This window comes from Patagioenas fasciata, chromosome 1 (assembly GCF_037038585.1).
Source record: "Patagioenas fasciata isolate bPatFas1 chromosome 1, bPatFas1.hap1, whole genome shotgun sequence".
NCBI classification, from domain to species: Eukaryota; Metazoa; Chordata; class Aves; order Columbiformes; family Columbidae; genus Patagioenas; species Patagioenas fasciata.
The window spans coordinates 2,339,131-2,365,145 of record NC_092520.1 but is presented as its reverse complement, the minus strand read 5'-3'; the positions used below and the strand labels follow the sequence as shown (position 1 = coordinate 2,365,145).

The window sequence follows — 26,015 nt, the reverse complement described above, 5'->3', positions numbered from 1 at the left end:
ATACCATAAAAACAAAGATGGCGGCCGTGGGGGGGGGCAGAGTACGGAAGTGCTTGGGAAAGACTACAACTCCCATGGTGCCCTGCGCGAAGAGACAGGAACTGCCGCTCGCACTTCCGGCGCGGTCTCCATAGCGACGCGGCCGCCATGGGGCAGGATTACTACGCGGTGCTGGAGCTGCGGCGCAGCGCCACGGACGCCGAGATTAAGAAGGCGTGAGGGGCTCTCAGCCTTTCGGGGGAGCCCCGGGGGTGGCCTGGGGGACCGGGGGGGGGTGTTTGGGGTGAGACCGGGTTCCCGTCGCCTCCACAGTGGCCTGAGGGGGGAGAAGGGGCTGGGTTGTGGGGTCTGGAACCCCGGAGGTGGCTGCGAGGATGGGATGTCCGGTCTCTTTGCAGCTACCGGAGACTGGCCTTGAAGAACCACCCTTTAAAATGCAAGGAGCCCTGGGCGCCCGAGAGGTTCAGGCAGCTGGCAGAGGCCTATGATGTGCTGAGCGACCGTGAGTGGGAGAGTTCCACGGGGATCATGGAGTCAGCGTGGTTGGAAAAGACCTTTACGGCCATCGAGTCCAACCGTTCCCCACCCCGGCACTGCCCCATGTCCTGAGAAACTCATGTCCATCTGTCCAGCCTTCCAGGGATGGTGACTCCAGCACTGCCCTGGGCAGCCTGTTCCAATGCCCCACAGCCCTTTGGGGAAGAAATTGTTCCCCACATCCAACCTCAGCCTCCCCTGGCGCAACTTGAGGCCGTTTCCTCTGCTCCTGGCGCTTGTTCCTGAGGAGCAGAGCCCGACCCCCCTGGCTCCAAGCTCCTTTCAGGCAGTTCAGAGATCAGAAGGTCTCCCCTCAGCTCCTGTTCTCCAGCTGAACCCCCCAGGTCCCTCAGCCGCTCCCATCACACTTGTGCTCCAGCCCCTCACCAGCTCCGTTCCCTTCTCTCCACTCGCTCCAGCACCTCAAGGCCTTTCTTGGCATGAAGGGCCCAAAACTGCCCCCAGGATTGGTGATTTGGCCTCCCCAGGTCCCAGCACAGGGACGGTCACTGCCCTGGGCCTGCTGGCCACACCAGTGCTGGTCCCAGCCAGGATGCTGGTGGCCTCTTGGCCACCTGGGCACACGCTGGCTCATGTTCAGCCGCTGGCACCAACACCCCCAGCTCCTTTTTCGCCGGGCACTTTCCAGCCGCTCTTCCCCGAGCCTGTAGCTCTGCCTGGGGTTGCTGTGACCCCAGTGCAGGACCCGGCACTTGGCCTTGGTGAACCTCAGACAATTGGCCTCAGCCCATCGACCCAGCCGGGCCAGACCCCTCTGTATGGCCTTCCCACCCTCCAGCACATCAACACTCCACCCAGCTTGGTGTCACCTCCAAACTCACTGAGGGTGCACTCAACACCTTCATCCTTGTTCCCCAAGCCATGAAGAAAGGCATCTATGACAAATTTGGAGAGGAGGGGCTCAAAGGCGGCATTCCCGAGGAGTTTGGCAACGACAACCCCTGGACTGCCGGCTACGTGTTCCACAACAACCCCAACAAAGTCTTCAGGGAGTTCTTTGGTGGAGACAACCCCTTTGCGGGTAGGTAGAGGGGGGTCTGGGGTGTCACCCCTGCCCCATCTGTGGTTGCTGTGATCCCTGCTTTGAGCTTTAAGCTTTACGGGGACATTTCCCTGCTCAGCTGCTCCCAGGTCCCTCTGGTGCTGCTTAGTACACCCCAGGGGACCCCCCGAGCTCTGATCCGCGTGAGGTGACCCCCGTTCTGCTCACTGGTGCAGAGTTCTTTGCTGAGGATGGCTCGGAGTTGATCGTGCCCTTCGGGGGGCTGCGAGGACGAGGAGCGATGAAGCAAGACCCCCCGATCGTGCGGGATCTCTACCTCTCCCTTGAGGATCTGTTCTACGGCTGCACCAAGAAGATTAAAATCTCCCGCAGGGTAGGGGCGAAAGAGGGGGAATTTGGGGCTGGGAGCCTGGGGGTTTAGGGCTGATCCTGCTCTGTGTTGTCCCTCAGCGGGGTGACAGCCGCCAGGAGAATGACCTGGGGGTGCTGGGGATGAAAGATTGGCCATGAGCCGGCAACGTGCACTTGCAGCCCAGAAATCCACCCGTGTCCTGGGCTGCATCCCCAGCAGCGTGAGCAGCAGGGGGAGGGAGGGGATTCTGCCCCTCTGCTCCGCTCTGGTGAGACCCCCCTGCAGTGCTGGTCCAGCTCTGGGTCCTCAGCACAGGACACACATGGAGCTGCTGGAGAGGGGCCAGAGGAGCCACAGGGATAATCTCCACAGGTGATGAACGAAGACGATCAAACGAGCACCATCAGAGACAAGATCCTGACGATCGACGTGCGGCCGGGGTGGAAACAGGGAACCAGGATCACCTTCGAGAAGGAAGGAGACCAGGTACCGGCTGCGGTGGGAAGCTCTGGGCTGCACAAACATAGAATCACAGAACAGTTTGGGTTGATGGGACCTTCAAAGCTCATCCAGCGCCACCCCTGCCACGAGCAGGGACGATCTTGGCAGGCTTCTCATTTGTGTGGCTGTGGGCGGCCGGTGACGCGGCTAACGCAGCGATTCAGCGCTGCTGTGCTCTGGGGAGCCCTTCCTGCCTCGATTTGCCTTCAGACAGATCAAAATTCATAATTCTAAGAGATGGTTTTCTGCTTGTCTTCACCTTTCCAAAACCCAGGCTTATATTTCTTAATAGGACTCTTCTATCAAACACCATATTTTTATTAGAGGAAGAAAATCCCCTCACCGCAGCCAGCAACAAAAGGACGGGCATTTGTGTCACCTTTGTGTGAAATCATTTGTGCTCCCCCAAACCATTTCCCGGTCTGTTCTCCTCCACTTTTAGGGCCCAAACATCATTCCAGCCGACATCACCTTCATTGTTCAAGAGAAACTCCACCCGAGGTTCAAAAGAACCGACGACAACCTCATTTTTGTTGCCACCGTCCCGCTGGGAAAGGTAAAAGAGGGGATGGAGCCAGCCCCGCGTGTGTTTGTCCCCGGGGGTTCCAAACGCGGCTCTGGGTCGCACTCCGTGTCTCGCAGGCGCTGACGGGCTGCGCGGTGCCCGTGAAGACGCTGGACGGGCGGTTGCTGAACATCCCCATCAACGACATCGTGGAGTAAGTGCCGTGGGGCCGATTCCTTGTGGGTCGGATGGGATTTTTGTGGCCGGGTGGGACGCACGCGCGGGACAGGGGACATGGGGACATGCGGCAAGGGGAGGTGAATGGGCCACCAGTTGAAGCTGGAGGAGCAAAGTTGGATGCGTCAGGGCTGGGAGCTGCGTTTCCTGCATCAGGATCTTCCCGCTGCTCCTCTTTCTTTGCTTTTCAGCCCCAAATACTGTAAAGTGGTGCCAGGGGAGGGGATGCCGCTGCTGCACGACCCCCGGCGCAAGGGCGACCTCCTCATCTATTTCGACATCTGCTTTCCCAAGAAGCTCACGCCTGACCAGAAAACGCTCTTGAGAAGTGCGCTCCTGTCCTAGGGGACGAGGATCTTCCGCCTCTTCTCCCACCAATAAAGCTCCGCAGCCACCGCTGCGACCAGGGGGGAGGTTGTTCCGAGTTCCAGGGACCCTAAAAACACAGGATCACCCTCAAACGCAACACCCTGGACTCTTTTCTCCAGATCTACTTTGTTTTCCAGACTTCTCTCCATGGCTGCTCCCCCCGGGAGCGTGATGGAGGATTTTGAGGGGGTCAGAGTGCTCCCAGCTCACTTTGTTTGGGAACAGCGATGGTTTGGGGGTGATGGCGCAGTGGAAGACCCAAAGTGTGGAAGAAATGAGCACAGGAGCGGGTGAGGTTTGTGAGTTGCGCCAGGGGAGGTTGAGGTTGGATGTGGGGAACAGTTTCTTCCCCAAAGGGCTGTCGGGCATTGGAACAGGCTGCCCAGGGCAGGAGCCCCAAGCGCTGCTGCGATCAGACCCCATAGGGGTGGTTTATTTGAAACATCAGTGAGGAATAACAGGGATCGCTGCATCCCCCGCCCTTCGATTCGCTCTCCCTGCCCATGCCGCTCGCCTTGTTCCCACCGCCGGGACGTGACGCTCTGCCCGGCCGGAAAACCTGGAACCGTTTCTTCCTTCATAAACTTTTCTCTGGAAACCTCCGCTCTCCCGCATTTCTCCACAAACATCGTCATTTCTCCTTCTGTCTGTCTCACTGGTCCCTCTTAGGGAGTTCCCCATCAAGCTGGGGGTTGTGGCGTCGCTGGTCCCTCGCCGCTTCGGTAATTAATATAATTTACTCTCGTGTCTCGTCAACGCTGACGAGAGAGGCGGGGGGGGTCAGGATTGCGCCGGCCGGGCCAGCGTCACCGCGCGCTGCAGCTGCTCGTAGGAGATGAACATCACGATGTTCCAGGAGCCGAGGCGCAGGAAGGAGGGGACGAACCTGCGCCGGGAAAAGCGGTGGGGACATCAGGGGGATGCCCCTGCAGTCCCCAAAGCCCTGGCGTGCCCCGGTGGTGGCACGTGGGTTGGGACATTCGGGGTGCGCTGGTGATGCTGCGGTGTGAAGCGGAGCCATTTGGTGTCATTGCAGTGAGTTTGCCAGTGCTCAGAGGGGACATGTCCCCAAACTCACCCCTTGTAGAGACCAGCGACGCCGTCCTGCATGAGCAGCGCCAGGAGGCAGCTGAGCACATTGCGGTACTGCCCGGGGCCGGCGTTCATGTACCGCGTCTTCACCACATCCACCGGTGACGCCACCACCGTGGCACAGAAACCCGCCCCGAAGGCGGCGACGAAGTGGCAGGGGACGTTATCTGTGGGGCAGAGCCGGGGTTTGAGGGCCGCAGGGACAGGGACGGCACCTGGTTGTGTCCCTGTCCCCACGCCGTCCTCACCTGTCATCAGCTGCGCCCGCAGCAGCGCGTCCTTGATGAGGTCGTAGGTGACGAGCTCCCCGCAGTTGACGATGGCGTTGCGGGCGATGTTGGGCAGCGTCCCTGTGCAGGAAGGTGGTGGCATTGGGGACAGTGCTCACATCCCCTCCTGGAGCATCCTGGATGGGTGTCCCAGCCCTGCTGTCCCTGTCCCCAGAACTGTGCCTGTCTCCATCGCATCTGCATCCCCTGTCACATCCCTGTCCCCATCCCTGTTCCCATTACCCTGTCCAAACCCCATCCCATCTGCATCCCTGTCACCTCCCTGTCCTCCTTCTTGTCCCCATTCCTCTTCCTATCCCTACCCCCACCCTATCCCATCTGCATCCCCTGTCACACCCCTGGCCTTGTTCCCATTCCTCTTCCTAACCCTATCCCCACCTTATCCCATCTGCATCCCCTCCTGTCACCATCCCCATCCCATCACGTCCCTGTCCCCAACCTGTCACCAAACCCATTCCCATCCTTGTCCCCATTCCTGTCCCCACCTTATCTTGTCTGCATCCCATCCCATCTCTGTCACCGTCCCCGTCCCCATCCCATCCCATCCCATCCCATCCCATCCCATCCCATCCCATCCCATCCCATCCCATCCCTGTCCCCACCTTATCCTCTCTGCATCCTCATCACATCTCTGTCACCACCCCCATTCCCATCCCCTCCCTTTTCCCTGTCCCCACCCCGCTCCGTGTCCCCATACCTCTCCACAGCCCTCGGACGCCCTCCTCCCTGGCGATGGTCCGATAAGCGTCCACGGTGCCGCTGTACCGGCGGGCGCCGTCCGGCGTGGCCCCATTGGCCTGGAACCGCACCTTGACCACGTCGGTGGGCTGGGCGCACGTCACCGCCACGGCCCCCGTGGTGCAGCCCGCCAGCAGCCGCGCCGCCAGCCCTGTGCCTGGAGACAGCGGGCGCTGGGACCCCCGGCCTGCCGGGGACCCCAACACCTGTGGGGAACCCCCAGCCCTATGGGGACCCCTGGCTGTGTGAGTAACCCCAGCCCTGTGGGGACCCTCAGCTGTGTGGGGAACCCAAGCCCAGTGGGGACACCCAGGCCTGCAGGGACTCCTGGATGGGTGGGGATCCCCAGCCCAACAGGGAACCCCTTGCTCTGTGGGGACCCTCAGTTCTGTGGGGAACCCCAGCCCTGTGGGGACCTCCAGCTGTATGGAGACCCAATGGGCACCCCCAGCCCTTCAGGGACATCTGGCCCTGTGGGGACCCCAAGTCCTGTGGGAACCCCCAGCTGTGTGGGGACCCTCAGCCCTTTGGAGACCCCCCAGCCATGTTGGGACCCCTCAAGCCTGGCAGGGACCCCCAGCTGTGTGGCAACCCCTGGCCTTGTGAGGACCCTCAGCCCTGTGGGGACACCAAGGCCTGTGGGGACCCCTGGCCCTATGGGGACCCCCAGCTCTGTGGGGACCCCTGGTTGTGTGGAGACTCCCAGGCATGAGGAGACCCCTGGACCTGCACGGACCTCATGTTGTGTGGGGAACCCCCAAGCCCAGCAGGGACCTCCAGGCCTGTGGAGACCCCCAGCCTTGTGGGGACCCACCACTCCAGCAGGGAACCCCAGCTCTGTGGGGACCCCTGGACCTCTGGAGACCCCCAGCTGTGTGAGGAACCCTGACCCTGTGGAGCCCCCTGGTCCTGTGGGGACCCGCAGCCCTATGGAGACACTCGGGCCTATGGGGACACCCAGTTGTGTGGAGACCCAGTGGGCATCCTGAGCCCTTCAGGGACCCTTGGCCCTGTGGGGACTCCCAGCTGCGTGGGCACCCCCAGCCCTGCAGGGACTCCTGGCTGTGTGGGGATCCCCAGCCCAACAGGGACCCTCCAGCCCTAAGGGGACCCCCAGGTCTGTGGAGACCCCCAGTCCAGCCAGGACCCCCAGCTATCTGGGGACCCCTGGCCCTGTAGGGACCCCCAGCCCCATAGGGACTCCCTGGCTGTGTGTGAACCCCCAGCTCTGTGGGGACTCCTGGCCATTTGGGGGCACCTGACCCTGTGGGGACCTGAGTGTGAGCAGCCTGGGGTTGGGGGGTGCATCCTGTGGGGTTTGTGCACATCAGGGTGGGGTGTTCACCCTGGGTGGGCTGTGTAGCCCCAGGAGAGGGTCCTGTGTGGGGACAGGGTGTGCAAAGGGATGGGGTGTGCAGGGCTGGGGGTTGTGCAGGGATGGGTGCGCAGGGATGGGGCGTGCGCAGGGATGGGGTGTGCGCAGGGATGGGGCGTGCGCAGGGATGGGGTGTGCGCAGGGATGTGGGGTATGCAGGGATGGGTGCATGGAGGGATGGGGTACACAGGGATGGGTTATGCACAGGGAGGGGTTGCGCAGGGATAGGGGGTGCAGGGATTTGAGCTGCGCAGGGAGGGATGCAGAGAGGGATGGGGTGTGCACAGGAATGGGGTGTGCGCAGGGACAAGGGGTGCACAGGGATTTGATGCTCAGGTATGTGGGGTACACAGGGATGGGTGCACACAGGGACAGGGTACACAGGGACTGGGTGCAGGGTATGTGCAGGGACAGGGCATGCGCAGGGATGGGGTGCACAGCGATTTGGTGTGTAGGGATGGGGTGCGCAGGGATAGACGTGCACAGGGATGGAGTGTGCACAGGGATTTGGTGCGCAAGGATGGGGTGCGCGGGGACGGGTGCACGGGGATTTGGTGCGCAGGGATGTGGGGTATGCAGGGACGGGTGCACAAAGGGATGGGGTGCGCAGGGACGGGGTGTGCGCAGGGATGGGGTGTGCGCACGGATTTGGTGCAGAAGGATGTGGGGTGCACAGGGATTTGGTGCAGAAGGATGTGGGTTACGCAGGGATGGGTGCACGCAGGGACAGGGTGCACAGGGATGGGGTGCAAGCAGGGATGGGGTGTATGCAGGGATATGGTGCACACAGGGATGGGGTCCCCCCGTCTCCCCACTTACTCTCAGCCCCCTTAGGGGTGTAGAGCTGCTTCACCGAGTCATAGAGGCCGATGCGGATGGAGGCAAAGCTCATCTGGCGCTGCAGCCCGGCTGCCAGCCCACTGTACAAGCTGCGGAGTCCCTCCGTCCTCACCATGGTGCTCAGCGTCCCCAAAACACCCCGATACTCCACGGTGCTGGTGCTACGGGGGATCCGCACCTCGCCTTGGATCTGGGGGACACCGACCACATCGCTTTACCCTCCACAAAACGCCACCAAATCTGGGTTGAAGCCAGCGCAGGGGGTCATCCCTCTGCCCGTGGGTTTTTGGGGGGCGGGGGGCCGTACCTGCAGGCGCACTTTGGCGGTGTCCAGGGGGAAGGTGCAGAGGTCGGCGATGCAGGCGGCCGTCCCCGCACTGAAGAACTTCACGGCGGCTGTCGGGGGCACCTCGGGGGGCTTCAGACCCACCATGGCGGCTGAGGGGCTGCAAGGAAAGCGGGGGGACAGTTTGTGGGATGTTGCGTCTGATGGAGGCTTCAAGCAGGTGTCCGGTTTGGGGACAGAGGTGCCAATGTGCTGTGGTGGCTTTGGATAACTGCAAAAGCCAAACCGTGCCCAGTTTCTTTGCCTCCATTCCTGGGGAAGCTGAGGCACAGGGCTCAGGCCACCCCCTCCATGCCACTCAGGCCAAACTGGGAGTGCTTGGTGACAGCATGTCCCCCACAGCATGTCCCCCGTGTCCTCACCGTGGGGACCTCAGCACCGCGTCCCAGCTCCTGCCTTACACCCCTCTCCTCGCAGCCATCACCCCAGAACCAGCTCCTTGTTCCCCGCCTTATATCGCACCCGGGAGGACATTCCGGCCCCCGCGGGGATCAGGTGACAGCAAAACCCCGTCACCCCGGTGGCATTTGAGCTGATGACGGGGGGGTCACTCAGCACCCATGACGGGCTGGCTGCGTTTCAGGGCTCCGGTACAGCTTGGAGCGGGGGGGACAGAGCAAAATTTGGGGGGAGTGGAACCCAACAACATGGTCCTGCCCCTTTGGTAGGCGCTGTGACTTCGAGGATGGGGGATAAAATTGGATTTAACCGAAACATGCTCTGGGGAGGACGAGATGCAGCAAACACTTGTCCAAGGGTTGGGAGGGAGAGCGGCACCCGGCGCTCCTCCCTTGGGGACATCAGGTCCCTTTGCAGCTGTAACTCATCCCAGGCACCTGCCGGGCTTGTTTACCAGCGGGATTTCCTCCGTGGGGTGTCGTGTGTCCGTAACGTGTCCCCCGAGCTCACGTGGAGCGGCTCCACACCACGAACACCACAACGCCGAGGGGAAGGCACCACTGGAGAACAAGGGTGGTCTAGAAATCCCCCTTTTCCTCTATTTTTCTTAAAACTCAGCCTGTTTCTCCCTTGGAGGTCTTGAGCACATCCCTGTGACGTGCAGAAAAGCCTCCGTGTGAGTGCGCAAGAGGGATTTTGAGCTGGTTTGATGCCCTGAATCCACCTTTGCTCCGCGGATCGGGTTCCCCGTCTCCAGCTGCTTCCCGGCGTGTTTTCCTGGACCCCGCTCCACCGCTGACCTAAATACGAACATGGGAGGAAGAAGCTGTTTATGTCGTGCCTGAGATAACTCAGGAGTCAACGTTGTCACCTCCTCCGTCACCATGTTCCCTACACAGCCCCTATTCCACCTGGGTTTTTTGGGATGTCACCAGAAGGAAACGCTTGTGCTGCTCCCATTCTCGCAGGGGGACACTCGGGATGGCGACACTCAGGATGGGGACAACTGGGATGGGGACACTTGGCACATTCATGTGCCTCACCCAGGCAAGGGCACAAGAGATTTTACAGCCAGGACATAAGTCAATTTTGCATTTAGGATTTTCCCCTACGAAAAACAAAACCAGAGATGGGAGGATAAAGAAAAAGGGGACAGTGACGCTTTGGTCCCTTAAATCCTGAATTTCCAAGCGTGGTTTGAAAAGCAGCTCTAATTTGGAGCGTTCCTCACCTCCGAGAACCGACTCGCCGCCATCTGCACGATACGATATTCAATTACTTCTCAAAGCGGCGACCTTTGCACGCGGCGCCGGTGTCACCTCCTGCCCGTCACCGGCGGCTCTTTGGGGACGGACTCTCGTCACCTGTTAAGGAGCAGCTCGTGACCGGGCAGCGCGACCAGATGAGAAACCGGGTGGATTTTATTGAAACACAAACAGCGGTACAAAAACCGACCGAGCTGGGTTTGCCAGTCCGTTATCCAAAAGGTACCCAACGTAAAAACGTACAAAAATAATTTAGAGTATAAAAGCTCCATCTTTCTAGTAAAACCCTTTCGTACACACATCAATATTTTACAGGATCCTCGGGTTGTATTTACACAAGCACCTTGGGCATGTACGTTATTTCCAAGGAATTCTTTTTCCTACCAGTTCTTTCTGAAAAGCCGCGACAGGCGCAGGCAGGGAGCTGAGAGTTCTCCGCTCGCCCTGGGACCACCAGTTCCTCATGTTCTCCATCCTTCGGTCGAAGAAAAAGGAGCTGTATCCATAGGGGATGATCCAAAGGGTTACTTAGAGAAATTTAAGGTGAATAATGGAGTATCTGGAGACCAAACAGTGATGAGTCTCATTGGGAACCTGCCCTTGCAAGACACACGGTGTCTCCGCTCCCTTGGGTTGACCACCAGTCGCTCTAACGAGAAACCGACGAGGCGAATTTAAACACAATCAGAGGTTGAAATGTAAAGGTTCCACCTCGTTTTCCCCGTGGGATGTGGCGTTTGTGGCGGCGTCTCAGCGACGTTATTCCTTCTGGGAGAGCCGAGCGGAGAAGATCCTGGCGATGCGTTCGGTTTCCTCTTGGGACAGATGGGCGGCGGGCCGGGGCCGCGGGGGCCGGCGGTACGGGATGCCCCTCGGCGCGGATCCGCTGCTGCCCTGCGAGAGGGGAAATAAACACATTAAAGCTCACCCAGCCCTTCTCTGACCTTCCCAAGAGCGCGAGAAGCTGGATACATAAATCCAAAAAACCCTCGTGATGTGTTTTCCGGCGCTCGCCGCTTCTCCTCGGCCCGGTTTTTCCTCTTGTTCCGTTCCGTTTGGAAAATGAAACTTGACGTGTTTGTTCCGACTGTTTAGAAAACTGATAATCTGTGGTGAAATGGTGAAATATCCCCCTGCCCGATGTGATACCGGATGCCGCGATGCTTTTCCTCAGTGCTGCAGAAAGCAAAAGATCAAAATCAGAAAGGTTTTTAAATGTCTGTTGTCAGCTAAAATCTGATTTTATGAAGCCAAAAGAATTATAGCGGCGTATTCACCGGGCTCTGACTCTGCGAATTGTGGGTTTTATTTGTAGAACCCTAAAAACCAAATCACCTCGCGATGTAGAGGCTCCTACACACCAAATCCAAACCTGCTGAGAAATCAGATGGGCCAGTCCCGGTTATCTGCAGGGACCCTTAAATAAAAACCACCATTTTAATAATTTTAACACCATCCTGGGTTCCCGGCATCCTCCCCGATGTTACAGCAGCGCTAAAAATGGATAATTTCAACGTACAAAATAATTCCAAGTGGTTTGGAGAGCTGAGATCCGCCCTGGGCCGTGTGAGGACACGTCGCTCGATCCGGGTCGGATTCCAAAAGCCGATCCGCCGCTTCGGCCTTTCACCCACATGGCTGGGCTGCTCCTCTGGCCTAGCCAGGCTCAGCTTTGCTGGGCACGCTCGTGGGGGAAAGGTCTCTTGAGGTGAAATGAGAAATGGCACCGGGATCCTGTTCCTGCGTGTCCCCCGTGTGTTGTTTGGGGAGGGAAGTGGCTTTTTTAGGAATAAATGGGTTTGGAGACTCCTTGGGTTTTGTCACCCGCACCTTGCGGGCGCAGATGATGAGGATATTGAATATTTGCCCGGCGATTGCGTCGCTGGTGAAGACTCTGCTGGGAAAAGCATCAAACCCACCCCTTGATTTCCACATCCCGCTCGCTGGAGCCAGGACAAAGCACAAGAAGCTTCATTACGACTTAATTTACCATCAGCGACAATTTCTGCGCTCAGACAAGAGAAGAGAGGCCTTAACCACAGTTCCTGAAGGTGGATTTTTCCAATACGCTCCTCCTGCATGGCCAGATGTGGGAGACGGAGGTATTGACGCTCACTAAGACGATGGTTTCGTTTGCTGGTTCGTTAATAAAAGAGATGACAAGGGTGGGAACAGCTCCTGTAGGTTCACAACCAACAGCACAGAAAAAGGTGCGTGAAAACCTATAGATTCCTAAATGCTCAACAGCTCCTGGTTTCATATGGTTAATTGTATAAATTATAAATCACCTCCCTTTGATTTGATTGAGGTTGTGCAGAGAAAACGGGTCAGTAGCTTCTTTCCCCGCTGTTTTCTGGGCCAACTGTCTATAAAACACCCGAAATATTAATATTGGCTGGAGACGGGTTGTAACCAGCTCGGTTCCTCTGTACAGCAGTTCATAGGAATAAATATTCAATAAATATTCAAGGAATATTCAATAAATATTCAAGGTGAAAGCTCAGAAGATGAGCAAAAAGCTCCTGGTTTTAGCGCATTGAGCAGTGTTTGCTTCTCAACACCGGTTTGATGTATTTGCAAATAATTGGGACTTATTGCCCCATCCCTTGGCCCAGGAAGGTCTGTAATTGTAATGAAAGGAAAGAAAAGAAGGAAATTCTGGCTCTTAAATCAAATCCGCTGGTCAAATTGCAGCTAAATGACCCCGTGCAGCTTCTCTGACATTAATATACCTAAAAAATATCGACCACGTGCAAGTGAAACGCTCACAGGAATTAACTGCGATATGAAAACAGAAGGAGATTTTCGCAATGGCTCTATAAATTCCCCAAAATACTTCAATTTTCGCACGGCTGCGTCCGTTTGCGGCAACGCGGGGGTGTTGAGATTCACGTATCCATGCCAAGGACCCTCCTGACAAGGAATTTCCAGCTGTAGGAAAGGGCGAGCGGCTCTTGTTGCTGTTCTGTGTGCGCAGGTGTGAAGCAGAACGAGCGAAGTTTAAAGACGCAATTACAGCTCGCACAGGTGAAATTACATTTGTGGGTTTAACTTCACGCCCTGTTTTGCAATATGGCTACAGGACAGAGCGACACTCCTATACCCACCTCTGCATTAAGCTATTTTGCTCTGAAACAACACAAATTCCTTGCACTTGTGACGTTTAGCAAGACATCCCAGCCTCAACGCTGCAGTTTTAAGGTGTTGCTTTGATACGTCAAACACACGATTTCGAACAAAGAGTTTTAACCTTCTGCCCAGTTTGGAGTGCAAACATCTGAAATGTCGTATTTACACCATTCCTCGCCTCCCAAAGAGGCTTTGGCAGCTCAGACTGACGCAGCACCCGTCCTGCGTTTCTCCTTCTGTTTTTGAGTCTACGCGGTCACAAATTTCATGTATCTGATGCTCGGCCATGGAGAACACACATTTAATCAGAAAGATGGAAGACGACGCTTTGCTTTGTATAGATTGGGCAGGACACATGAACCAGGTGAGGATTATTTAATTGCTGGAGGGTTGAACAGACGGAGATGAGGTTCTCAGGACATGGGGTAGTGCCGGGGTTGGGTTAATGGTTGGACTCGATGATCTTGAGGGGTTTTTCCAACCAAAAGGATTCCATGATTCTACGATTCTCACATCCCCAAGGCCTTGTAGTGTGAGCCAAGATGACCTGTTTGTCTCCAAATGCCGCCAGCTCCTTCGACGCAACTTCCCGCTTCACCTTCTCACCGTTTCTTCATCATTTTGGGTGGGAAGATTGAGAAAATGGGGACTTGGATCGGCCGGGGAGAGGCGGCAGGAACATAGGAGAGAGGGAGCGAGAGGACGCTGTTGATCTTCGGAGAGCGACTCCGGTTTCATCCTCCTTGTCACGCTCGGTGTTTGCTGAGCTGTGCAAAAACCCAGATTTAGCAGCTGAGTGTTCTTCAGGCTAATTAAGAACAAAACTATCCCGAAATCTATTTTACCATCAGCGTGAAGCGAAAAAACAAAATCAAACCCTTCTTGTTCTTCATTCCGGGTGTTTGACGCCGGGTGAACACGAAGCACAAGCAAGTCCTGTCTCTACAATGAGCTGTTGCTAATCCTGGAACTAAATTGATTTAAGGTCAGCTAGATCCAAATAGTTTTGGATTTTAGATTGCTAATATTCTCCCTAATTATTAATGACTTTCAGGAGCGTGGTTCTTAGTATTGCAGAGACAGCGAATTCAAGGGAAGGTGGTATTAATATTAAACCATAGGTCTGAGCGATGATTTGCGGATGCACAGAAAGACACGGGGTTTCCAGAGGAAAAAACAGAGCGAATTAACAAGAATTGGAAGGAGATTCCAAAGGAGAAACACACCTGAGATTCTGCTTTGGGCTTTATCCAGAATATTTAGATACAGCATGAGAAGTCTGGGCTTTATAATCAAGATATCTTAAGATCCTTGTACGGCCAAGATTCTTCTGATTGAGATCTGTACTTTCATCGGGAAAATGTCCCAAGGGCTTTAGGCAAACATAATATTATGTAAATCAGAAAAAAAAAATCACTTTTCCAACACAAATGAGTGAAAATTAAGGCATTTTACCCGAGCTGTAAACACATTTATTAATTGCAAGTAGTTTCCATTACTTCAGAGCTATTAGATCCTGCCTGTTGCTGCTCTGGTTAATCAAGGAAAGTGTTTCCAATTACATAAATGTTCCTTCGAGTGTCTCTTTTGTAGGTCACAAGGAAGGGGACCAAGGGATTATCTTTTCTGGGAGCAGTAAACAGTCCAGATCTGCATCAACATTCCCAGCAAAGCCGCGGCTGGTAAAAGAAGAATATTTATACCTCAAAATAACCGAGCCACAAACCTCTTGCAGTAAATGGAAGGTTTTACGTGCATAAACACCTATAAAACAGCAAAATCTTTCCTGTAGGAGGGACAATACTCCGCTATTCCCTCTGCCGAAGAAGTTACTTGATACCTCTCAGGAAGAAACTGTCTTGCTGCAAACTCCCTGATTTCATCCTGATCTAAAAAGACATAAATTGGAGTCATAATTACACGATACAGCTTGAGCCCTCAAAATTAGGCACCTTGCCTCACATTAAAGCACAAAGAAGTGTGGAGCGAGCACCGGCCACTTCTACTGACCTCAGGTGAGAAAAGCAACATTCATAATCGTATATAGACAGATTGATTAACAGAAATGCATAAATATCACCGATGACGCAGCTGCGAACGCTGAAAATTATTCTCAAAGAGAAGAGGTAGCAGAAAGGTTCTTCTTGAATTGATTTGGAAGTTAACACCGCTAAACTGAGGACTTTTGTTCCTGATTTAATGGACTCCGCTAAGGAGGAAAGGAAAAGGAAAAGGAAAAGGGAAAAGGAAAAGGGAAAGGGAAAGGGAAAGGGAAAGGGAAAGGGAAAGGGAAAGGGAAAGGGAAAGGGAAAGGGAAAGGGAAAGGGAAAGGGAAAGGGAAAGGGAAAGGGAAAGGGAAAGGGAAAGGGAAAGGGAAAGGGAAAGGAGTCCCCTACTTACTTGCAGAGCCGTGGAAGGATGAGAAGAAATGCTGAGCAGTCGCATGGAGGCTTCCATCTGCTGGGGCGAAAGGAAGAAGTTGGGAACAACAACGGGGTCGGATCTGAGCAGAACTGTTAAGGAAAAACCTTTGGCAACATGTAGCATAGAATCATTTCGGTTGGAAAAACCCCTCAAGATCAAGTTGAACTGTTAACCCAGCCCTGGCACTGCCCCATGTCCCTGAGAACCATCTATGTGTGTTTTCAGCCCCTCCAGGGATGGTGACTCCAGCACTGCCCCGGGCAGCCTGTTCCAATGCCCCACAGCCCTTTGGGGAAGAAATTGTTCCCCACATCCAACCTCAACCCCCCAGGTCCCTCAGCCGCTCCCATCACACTTGTGCTCCAGCCCCTCACCAGCTCCGTTCCCTTCTCTCAACTCGCTCCAGCACCTCAAGGCCTTTCTTGGCATGAGGGGTCCAAAACTGCCCCCAGGATTCGAGGTTTGGCCTCCCCAGTGCCCAGCACAGGAGCTGCAGATGTGGAATAATCCTCCCTGTAAAGGCTGTAAATCTCATTTATTTTAATCAATATTCTACGGTTCCAAACACTTGGTTTTCTCACTTGGTCTCAGGGGACACCAACCTGCTTTACAGTAACACCTCACGTATTTGTAGAGCACTTTACCCTGGAAAAAATTCCAACACAACTTAATGAAACTGAAGAAAAGATTTGAGATGCGTGCAAGAAATGCAGGAAAGTGCTTAAAATGCAAAATAAACTGTGTTTCTTTTAATACAGAGGCACACAAGAACTATGGTAGTGCCCAAACGGGGAAAAACTGCAAGACAACATGTTGAAACTATGCAAAATAAATAACTCTCACAGATCACAGGATATATTTGTTAGAAATAGTACAGTCATGACAACACTGTGTGAAACACAACGTAACAGGCTCTTCCAACACTTTCCCAGGTCACCAATTCTAGCCTCATTTCCCAGGGAAAAGCTGCACGCAGGGATTTTCTCCCTCATGAGGCTCTAAGCAAGAAATAAGCCACGCTCCTTGATTACAACAGGTGTTTAAGAAATGAAGGATACGAAGCAATTTTTGCTTTGACAGACTTTTTTGGCGCTTCCAGGGAGTCTTCACTGCTGTCATCGGAAAAGCTTTCGGTGTTTCCTTCCCACCCTGCTGTCGTAACACAGATCTCAACGGAACCCCTTTCTCCCTTGTGTTTATGGTCTTTATTTACAATCTCACCGTTTGCCTCTTTTTCTGTGGTTTTTGGATCTGCTGGAAATCCCAGTAGCTCTTCAGCAGCTGCGCGAAACTCTACATTTTGGTCTATATATGTAGTGTTAAATGCTCTGTCACAGTCACACCTTCCATTTTCTGGTTTTCCACTGCTGTTCAAGCTCTGAAAACCTTCTGCTCCTGCCCAAGGACTTTCCTCGCCTGCGTGAAGGCCAACGCACGGGCTAAGGGCGGTGACAACGCATTGGTTGTCACCTTGTGATGCACTGGAGAAGCTGCTCTGTCTGCTGCCTCCTCTCCTCAAGCATTCAATACCCACCGAGCGCTGATGTCCAGGCCCCAAATCTACGAGCTGCCGCTCAGGACCCGTCTCCTCTTCAGACACCACACTGGACCAAGGACTAGTTTTGTCCGTGATGGTCGTTATTTCGTTCAGAGTCCGTGGTTCTATAATATCTTCTTCATATTCTTCTTCGCTGTGTGAAAAAGCACCTTCGTCTTCCTGGATGAGGCCTGTTGGCCCCACCTCGTCCTCGGGGACAGCTTGGTCTAGAAGTTCGCGCAACATGTGTCTCTCAAACACGGATCTCCCAGAAGAGCGCGGCGGCCGCGTGTTGCTGCAAACGCCGGGTGAGTCCCGCTCAGATTGGCCTTGATGTTCTTCAGTTGCGGCTTCTTCATCCTTCTGGTCGGGTACATGCGTAGCATCCAGCTTTCTGCTGCTGTCTTGAGGCACGTTGGAAGATTCTTTAGTGTTTTTAGTTATAATCTGTAAGTCTGATTAACAGAGAAGAGCATTGGTAAATGCACGGAGCAATAGTTCATCTTGGATCTGAATTATTTGGGCTTTCTGCAGTAAAATGTATATGAAGAATGGTTAGGAGTTAAACCTGCACCTGACCATATTCCGCTCTCTTTACCATTGACAAGGCCAAGGGAAGGACAGAAACGCTAAGGGAAAAAAGTAAAAAGGAAAAGTTCAGGATGAAATCACTGGGAAATAACTAGAAATACCCACTGGACAGTGAAAAGCCTCTGATATACAGAGTACATCTAAACAAATGGGAAAAATAACTGTTGTTTGGAGTGGTTCAAACCAGTTTGGAAGGTTCAGACCACACAAAAAGGAGAGACAAATAATCTAGAGAGGAGAGATGGATAATCTATCTCACCACCTCATCCTCTCATGCTTCCCCAATTTTACTGGAGGGGCCCAGTAGACACAGTTGCTGCTGACATTCTCCAGTTTTCAGTTCAATTTACCAACTCGAATCAAATGAGAGACGACTGTTAATTAAATATTTGTAAAATGGAAATTCACTCCGGACTAATGCTCAGTTGTGGCGGTAAAATTATCAAGCTTGGAAACAAGGAGCTGGTTGTGTTCTCAACACAGGCTCTGAAAAAGAGGCAATTGGATTAGGACATTAATAAAACATCAATAAAATCTCTGCAACCCCCCAAATTCCTGGGGATTTTACAGATTCTTTTTAAAGAATCAGCAAATTTCCTGGCCATTTTGCAGCTCTCTGGTGTGAGATTGGAGCAGCACTAACAGTGAAGCCAACAGTAATTAACAGCAATTAGCGAGCAGGGCAGCGCTGAGGGGAAGAGCAGTGCCAATGGGCCTTTTAGAAACACCAGAGTGAAAAATATAGATTTAAAAACAAGGTGTACACAGAGATCCAGTTTCTGTCCCCGCTGTGTCATGCCTGTCCTTACTGAGGACGTCATTCCGTGTCCAACAGCGGTAACGATGGGGAAAATTAATTAAAGAGGAAATGGACTGGATGCGATAAACAGAAAAGCTGCTGCTTAAGAGCTTTGTCTTACCTACCCCAAAATAGCTTTATTTTAGCTGTGCGTGGTAGGGTATAAATATCACTTGAAAACAGAGATGTGCCAATTCATATTGGTAAAGAACCCCAAACTCGGCTCAGTACCATTCTAGGGATTTCTTTTCTGCAAAAACATGGCTTCACCAAGGGGAAGTCGTGCTTGACCAACCTCATTGACTTTTACGAGGCCAGAACAAGATGGATGGATGATGGCAGAGCGGTGGACGTGATCTACCTTGACTTGAGTAAGGGATTTGACAGAGTGTCCCACAGCATCCTCACAGCTGAACTGAGGGAGTGCGGTCTGGATGAGCGGGTAGTGAGGTGGACTGGGAACTGGCTGAAGGGAAGAAGCCAGAGAGTCGTGGTCAGTGGGGCAGAGTCCAGTTGAGGCCTGGATCCAGCGCAGAGCCTCAGGGGGCAGTGCTGGGGCCGGGATTATTCAATATATTCATCAATGGCTTGGATGAGGGAATAGAGTGACTGTCAGCAAGTTTGCTGGGGACACCAAGCTGGGAGGAGTGGCTGACACGCCAGAGGCTGTGCTGCCATCAGAGACCTGGACAGGCTGGAGAGTTGGGCGGGGAGAAATGGAATGAACTAGAACAAGGGCAAGTGTAGAGTCTTGGATCTGGGCAGGAACAACCCCAGGTTCCAGTGTAAGTTGGGGAAGGAGCTGTTGGAGAGCAGTGTAGGGGAAAGGGAGCTGGGGGTCCTGGGGACAGCAGGGTGAGCATGAGCCAGCACTGGGCCCTTGTGGCCAGGAAGGCCAATGGTACCTGGGGTGGGTTAGAAGGGGGTGGTCAGTAGGTCAGAGAGGTTCTCCTGCCCCCCTGCTCTGCCCTGGGGAGACCACCCCTGGAATATTGTGTCCAGTTGTGGCCCCTCAGCTCCAGAAGGACAGGGAACTGCTGCAGAGAGTCCAGCGCAGCCACCAAGATGCTGAAGGGAGTGGAGCATCTCCCGTGTGAGGAAAGGCTGAGGGAGCTGGGGCTCTGGAGCTGGAGAAGAGGACACTGAGGGGTGACTCATTCATGGTTACAGATATAGAAAGGGGGAGTGTCAGGAGGATGGAGCCAGGGTCTTCTCGGTGACAACCAATGATAGGACAAGGGGCAATGGGTGCAAACTCGAACACAGGAGGTTCCACTTAAATTTGAGAAGAAACTTGTTCCTGGTGAGGGTGTCAGAGCCTGGCCCAGGCTGCCCAAGGAGGTTGTGGAGTCTCCTTCTCTGCAGACATTCAAACCCGCCTGGACACCTTCCTGTGGAACCTCAGCTGGGTGTTCCTGCTCCATGGGGGGATTGCACTGGATGAGCTTTCCAGGGCCCTTCCAACCCCTGTGATTCTGTGATTCTGTGAAAAACTCCCATTTTCTACTGAACAGACGTGGAAATTCAAACTGAATTTAGGCAATTCTGAGAGGGTCTTAACTCCCACCTAATCTTCCCTCTGCACGTTTCGGTTCAACGCTGTTTCAGACAGGAGTTTGAAGGTTCTCGCAACACGTTCTCATCCCCAACACCAGCAACCGGTCCCATATATTTTAAGAAATTTTAAGCTGCTTCAAGGCACCTTCTGACCAAAAAAAATCTAAACCAAGCGTCAACTCACCGTTGATGAGGCTGCTGACCTGAGACACCAGCTGACTAGATTTCTCCAAAAGATGATGCGAATTGGGATCTACTTCTCGGCTCGTCAAGCCGCGATGATCATTCTGCTCCCCAGGATTCAGTTTGGATGTGTCACCGTCACCAAAGTCAGGAAAAGACCTGGTCAGCTTCTGGTTGAAATATCTTTGAACCTCATCCAGCTCACTCAAGTTCTTTCTGGAAGCAGGAGGTAAGAAATTGGGTAAGAGGAAAAAGATAACAAGAAATGGTGATAGATTGGTTCTATTCGTATCCCTGTAGACAGCAGCATGTAAATATGCAAATAGGAGATTAAGGGTTAAACAGTTAAGTGTTAAGGTCTCCTAAGCGAGAGGATAACACTCAAGAACAAATGAATTAGTTACAAAGCTTAGGCTGGAAGTGAAAAAAAGAGCTAGTTTTAAATGAATTTAATCGAAGGAACTGGATTTAAGGTGACCTTCCAATAGAAGTCATAAAGGCAAGAATATTAATTGATGCTATCACTGAGCTTGATAAAAATCTGAGGATTTCTACCTGCTTGAGATGTAAGGATTTTTATGATATATTCCTTGCAGGAACAGGGGAAGAGATGGATTGACTCCAAGTCTCTTTCAGTCCTATATTCCTACAGACAACAAATAGTCTTCTCTTTAAGTTTATGCCTGGTTTAAATCTATAATCTAGTAAAAAAAAAAAGTGTTTCCAAGGACATTTTGCTAAGAAAATGCTTCTAGGCTTGTTCTTGTATCACAGAATTATTTTGGTTGGAAGAGACCCTTTCACTTCCTTTCAAATTGACGTGAGAATTCTTCGGTTTCCAGCTCTGCTTTGCAAAGCTCAGGCTTTGAATGGCTTCGTTGGTTCTAGTCCGGCTTTACCTGAGCGCAGTGAGCAGAGCAGCGCGCAACGAGAGCGACGCTGAGTCTGTCTTGGCCGCCCGCTGTGCGTTCCCCTCCGCTCGCTGCAGGGACTCGTGGAACCTGCGCACGTTCTGCACGTGCTCCTTGTGACGGAGCGCGGGGGATCCGGAGGGACTCGTTCTGCTCCAAACGGGCCTGTTTGACAACAAAAACCTGTTTAAATCTCAAACTGTGACAAGTCTGTCAACTAAGAACATCCAACGTCTTCAAGTGCATTGAAGAGCCACCGGGGGATGAAAGTAGTTCTTATAAAGCACAGAATGCCAGGGATTGCAAGGGACCTCGGAAGATCATCTAGTCCAGTCCTCCTGACACTCACCCTTTCTATATCTGTAAACATGAATGAGTCCCCCCTCAGTCTCCTCTTCTCCAGCTCCAGAGCCCCAGCTCCCTCAGCCTTTCCTCACACAGGAGATGCTCCACTCCCTTCAGCATCTTGGTGGCTGCGCTGGACTCTCTGCAGCAGTTCCCTGTCCTTCTGGAACTGAGGGGCCACAACTGGACACAATATTCCAGGTGTGGTCTCCCCAGGGCAGAGCAGAGGGGCAGGAGAACCTCTCTGACCTACTGACCACCCCCTTCTAACCCACCCCAGGTACCATTGGCCTTCCTGGCCACAAGGGCCCAGTGCTGGCTCATGCTCACCCTGCTGTCCCCAGGACCCCCAGGTCCCTTTCCCCTACACTGCTCTCCAACAGCTCCTTCCCCAACTTACACTGGAACCTGGGGTTGTTCCTGCCCAGATCCAAGACTCTACACTTGCCCTTGTTCTAGTTCATTCCATTTCTCCCCGCCCAACTCTCCAGCCTGTCCAGGTCTCTGATGGCAGCACAGCCTCTGGCGTGTCAGCCACTCCTCCCAGCTTGGTGTCCCCAGCAAACTTGCTGACAGTCACTCTATTCCCTCATCCAAGTCACTGATGAATATATTGAATAATCCCGGCCCCAGCACTGCCCCCTGAGGCTCTGCGCTGGATCCAGGCCTCAACCGGACTCTGCCCCATTGCCCACGACTCTCTGGCTTCTTCCCTTCAGCCAGTTCCCAGTCCACCTCACTACCCGGTCTAAACGCGGCGTTTATTGTTGCAAATTTATACTAAAATAAACCGCAACCACCCTTTCCGCACCAGTTAATAATGTGGCTGGTAGGGAATTTTCCTAGAGACCTGTGGTCCCTCTAAACTTCAGACACATGCAGGAAAAGTATCATCTCTATACGCTAAATAAACAAACCACCAATCAAAATTCTCTCTCACATAAACATATAAACTTTGGTGGTTGTTTTAAGGGACAAAAAGCAGGAAATCTGACAGTCCTAGTCCTGAAATGTGCAATACTATAGCATTCTAGGAGTTGTCATTCGTGGACAGGAGTTACGGTAAAATAAAGTGGATATATCAATAATACTCTATTCTAACTTCAACTTATTATCCTTATTAAAAATAAATCCAAATACAAGCACAACCTTCATTCTTATAAAGGCCTGGAAGGAATATCTGCCACTTTTAGAAGGGTGTAAACGAAACAGATCAGGAAACAACAGCGAGAAGAGAAAGAACATCTGGGTTTTGTAGAAAGGAACCTGCCCCAGGATTTCTGTCTCCTGGGCCTTCATCTCACTGATAAAGGGAATTTGGTTTAATATTTAAGACCAAAACCAGGGAAAGGCCTTTGAAAGGGTTCGTTATTTTTTCAGCAGAGTCAACAGATAGATCTCTGAGCCCTGAAAAGAAGCAAAATGATCGATAATCAGCTGACTTACCAATAGATAAATCAAAACAATTATCAATAACCAGCAGACTCACCGCTCGCGAGTAGGAACACTGATTTCCTTTGATGATGTGTTCACCATCTGCTTGGAAAAGCTTGTGGCGTTACTGGGAAATGTTGGAAAGCTGGGCTTAACCTAAAATAAATAAAGAACAATGCACATGAACCTTCCACAGCAAGAAAATAAGAGACATTCAAGTGGTATTTTGTGAGATAACGAACGAAACGCAACGTTTTTTTAAATAGCTTTAAATTTGCAAAGGATTTTGCAGCACGGAGCCAAAGTACCATATCGCAACACTCTTATTTCAGAAGTGTTTGTTAATTCCCATCACGCTTCCAAAGAAAGATGGAAAGTAAGATATCGAGGCTCCATTATGCATAACTGGGAAGTCTAGAGAATAAAACACACACAAGAAATGGCAAATCTTCCAGAAAAATAGATTTCTGCCCAATTAAAAATATCCTAACCAGCGCAAGACTGAATTTACAGTATCTTTTCAGGCATTCAAAGTGACAAACAGAACAATGTCAGTTTTCTGGACACTCAAAACCACAGAATATTCTCCTAATAATTAAAAGCACCCCAAACATCCATGAAGCAACAAGAGAGCGAAGCCGCTGGAGATGAGCGCTGGAATTAGCGCTGGAAACACACGGCTGAATTAACCAGGAATTCAATGTTCCTGGTGCGTTTATACAGATCGATATATGACAGCACCGTGAATTTGCTCACAACTTCAGAAATCCTGATTATTCGGAATCTAATCGGATATCACAACTGAGGAACGTACTGAAGGACTTGGTGGCTGGGTCCGGATCCTCGCCTGCTTTTCTTCTTTCAGATGATTTAGGTTTTGAAGGGGGGAGATGGCTACTTTGATCTGGCCCCGGCACTGCCCGCTGAAATCCGTGATGTTGTACCAGCCGCACACGAGCTGGAAGCCGGAGAGAAGAGGAGAAAGGTCCACAGAGGCGAATCCGATCACTCGCTCGCTCTCTGGGGAAGAAGATGAGAAAATACACATTAATTGAACCTTCACGTCAAGGAAACGCTTTCAGGGATGCTATAAATCAGTTATACAGCCCTTGAAATGTGTCGAGGGTTTACGGGGAAGGCGCCTTATGAAACTCACTGATTTAAAAGGTGAAAACTCTCATGAAGGAAAGAGTGGAACAAAAAGAATGTGGAGGAAACAGAAAATCGAGTTAAAGACAAAAGGAACGAGATTTAGATTTTGGTTGTTAACACAGAACATGTTTCGAACTAAGAGAGCTCTGGTGGTTGATTGAGAAGCAGGAAAAAGTAATTAAAGTACTTATTCAGCTTCTTCCCAAGGGATTTGCCAAAAAAAGCTGTTGGGAACTTGAACACCTACACTGGTAATAATTTGAAGCAGGGTGAGGGTCTTGCTGTGGGTATAAGACATGAGGGTGACGTGCAATACTTCATCAGAATTAATGACATGAGGGTTATAATAAAGGGGAAAATATTCAGTTAGAAATAAGAAACAATCAGAGACTTGAAAAACAACCCGAAGGCCAATTTGGGGACCTCAGCAAACGAATTCTGCCTCCGGAATTGTATTTTCATTGCAGAAACTTGCATTTTCATTTTGGCAAAACGTTAAAAAAAAGCTGATTTATCACGACACTGTCGCATTTTTTGGGCAAATCTGCCTTGCAAATATTATTTGGATTATCTTAGAGGTTTTACTTGGCTAAAAACGTCCCTGCGGAGACAATGAAAGGCCAGGGCAGGGAGAGGGGTTGGCAGGAGATTCACAACCCAGAGAAAGGCTGAGCTTATTTTTGAAGCAGAAACCAGAAAGCTCAACTTTAATATGTAAAAAGAAAGAAAAAACCCCACTATTTGAAAGATCACACCCTAGCAGTTTGAATTGATGAAGTAGGGCTGCCTTCCCCATAAAAACCAGGTGGTTTTGCGCTTGCTCGGTACAAATTAAACATCATTTCCTTCTCTAGGAAAATCCGGCCTCTAAAATACTGTCACATTGAAAATGGAATTAATATAAAGAAATCAAACCTTGCCAGATGGTTAATGGGGAAAAGGAGGATTTTTCTCCACCATTCTTCTAGTGCGGGGTAAAAAACGCCTTTACGATTCTACCCTCCCATTTATTGAGTAGAATTTACTTTATCTGTATTAAATATAAGGGAAAGGATGCAGAAGATACTCAATACCGCACGACAAACTTTACCTGCTTTGTGCCACACTTTGAAGACCAAGGTTTGCTGTGGGTCCAGCAGAAGCTCTTTGGATAATCTGCTCAGAGCAAAAATAGGAATATTTTAGGCCAAGGAGGAAAAAGAACGAGTCGAAATAAAAAGAAAATCGAAGCGTCAAATGTAGAGCAGCTTTTAAGCTGCCTGAAGTAATTCAGAAATGACTCTGTGAGAAATGCAGTTGCGATTCGTGCTAAGATGTTTAATGTTAACAGTTATAACCAAATGAGGCATGGGCTCTGAACCTGGAAAAGGAAAAGGTGGTTAAGTTCTATTTAAAAGTTATGAAACTTGTTTGTGAAGTTATATGGATAGAGGGAACTAACACCTTAAGGGTTAACCAACCACATAATAAGGGCCTACTAACGAACTAACACTTTAAGCCACATAATGAATATCTAGTTTAGAGCCCTACGTAACCAACTGTGTTAAGAAAAAAACCCAGAACCTCATTGAATGCCAAGATCAGAAGTTTTACAGCACCAGTTGTAACCTTGAGGAGACAAGACAGCCAAGATTTACAGCAAAAAGGGGGCTCCAGTTTGATTTCGGTCAACTTGGCAGCTTGGGTTCCAGCCAGTTCATCATAATGAGCCAAAGGTACAAAGTTCACTGTGATGAAGGTGAAGGAGCCTTCATCCAAAGACCCCTCCTCAAAACCACCAAGTGACACCGAGCAGGTGAACAGGGGAAGGTCAAGGAGGAGACGATGGAAGTGGTTATTTGAGACTCATTTTAATAAGAAGCAGGGAAAGGTTATGAATATGTATGGGTGTTCCTGGGGTTATTATGAATATGTAACACCTTACTGTATTTAAGCACACTTCTTATTGTTAAAAGGTGTCCGTGTTGGGCAGAGCGAATCCCCCACGCATCCAGCGCTGTTTTGCTTATGCTCTAATGAATACGTGTTTAAGGAATACAACTAAGGGACTGGATTAACGGTGGTTATCCATAGAAAAAGCCTA

General features: G+C 51.6%; 3 protein-coding genes across 6 annotated transcripts in view; 1 reads left to right on the top strand and 2 right to left on the bottom strand.

Annotated features, from left to right (window-relative positions):
* Window positions 1-132: 132 nt before the first annotated feature.
* On the top strand, window positions 133-3,622 carry DNAJB13 (DnaJ heat shock protein family (Hsp40) member B13). The gene is made up of 8 exons (XM_065833920.2): window positions 133-215; window positions 399-502; window positions 1,418-1,579; window positions 1,777-1,934; window positions 2,286-2,399; window positions 2,857-2,970; window positions 3,057-3,133; window positions 3,348-3,622. Exons 1-8 carry the CDS (start codon window positions 148-150, stop codon window positions 3,499-3,501), a joined length of 951 nt encoding a protein of 316 aa, XP_065689992.1. The 5' UTR covers window positions 133-147; the 3' UTR covers window positions 3,502-3,622.
* A 310-nt stretch (window positions 3,623-3,932) lies between these two features.
* On the bottom strand, window positions 3,933-9,919 carry LOC136099578 (putative mitochondrial transporter UCP3). Of its 4 annotated transcripts, XM_065833944.2 has the most exons (8): window positions 9,837-9,919; window positions 9,330-9,405; window positions 8,168-8,306; window positions 7,840-8,050; window positions 5,605-5,802; window positions 4,866-4,967; window positions 4,604-4,784; window positions 3,933-4,411 (listed from the first exon to the last, which is right to left on the bottom strand). In XM_065833944.2, the coding sequence occupies exons 3-8, from the start codon at window positions 8,291-8,293 to the stop codon at window positions 4,306-4,308; spliced, it is 924 nt and encodes a 307-aa protein (XP_065690016.2). In that variant the 5' UTR covers window positions 8,294-8,306; window positions 9,330-9,405; window positions 9,837-9,919; the 3' UTR covers window positions 3,933-4,305. The 4 variants fall into 4 exon arrangements, with proteins under 4 accessions (XP_065690016.2, XP_071669114.1, XP_071669224.1 ...); XM_071813013.1 differs by having other exon boundaries at window positions 4,604-4,967; XM_071813123.1 differs by lacking the exon at window positions 9,837-9,919 and having other exon boundaries at window positions 9,330-9,445.
* Window positions 9,920-10,026: 107 nt separating this feature from the next.
* Window positions 10,027-26,015, bottom strand: part of C2CD3 (C2 domain containing 3 centriole elongation regulator) — a 47,963-nt gene continuing 31,974 nt past the window's right edge. Inside the window, exons 26-33 of the mRNA XM_071803625.1 lie at window positions 25,023-25,087; window positions 23,595-23,800; window positions 22,836-22,936; window positions 20,990-21,166; window positions 20,092-20,306; window positions 16,482-17,415; window positions 15,400-15,502; window positions 10,027-10,764 (exon numbers count right to left, since the gene is read on the bottom strand). Of these exons, the coding sequence (XP_071659726.1) occupies window positions 10,630-10,764; window positions 15,400-15,502; window positions 16,482-17,415; window positions 20,092-20,306; window positions 20,990-21,166; window positions 22,836-22,936; window positions 23,595-23,800; window positions 25,023-25,087 (1,936 nt within the window). The 3' untranslated portion in view covers window positions 10,027-10,629. The remainder of the gene's footprint in view (window positions 10,765-15,399; window positions 15,503-16,481; window positions 17,416-20,091; window positions 20,307-20,989; window positions 21,167-22,835; window positions 22,937-23,594; window positions 23,801-25,022; window positions 25,088-26,015) is intronic.

Coding starts and splice junctions, on each gene's coding strand:
- DNAJB13 (XM_065833920.2), top strand. CDS start 148: ATGGGGCAGGATTACTACGCGGTGCTGGAGCTGCGGCGCAGCGCCACG. Junction 503..1,417: donor CTATGATGTGCTGAGCGACC/GTGAGTGGGAGA, acceptor TTGTTCCCCAAG/CCATGAAGAAAGGCATCTAT. Junction 2,400..2,856: donor TCGAGAAGGAAGGAGACCAG/GTACCGGCTGCG, acceptor CTCCACTTTTAG/GGCCCAAACATCATTCCAGC.
- LOC136099578 (XM_071813013.1), bottom strand. CDS start 8,293: ATGGTGGGTCTGAAGCCCCCCGAGGTGCCCCCGACAGCCGCCGTGAAG. Junction 8,051..8,167: donor CCGCCAAAGTGCGCCTGCAG/GTACGGCCCCCC, acceptor GGTGTCCCCCAG/ATCCAAGGCGAGGTGCGGAT. Junction 4,968..5,604: donor CGTCCGAGGGCTGTGGAGAG/GTATGGGGACAC, acceptor CTTCCTGCACAG/GGACGCTGCCCAACATCGCC.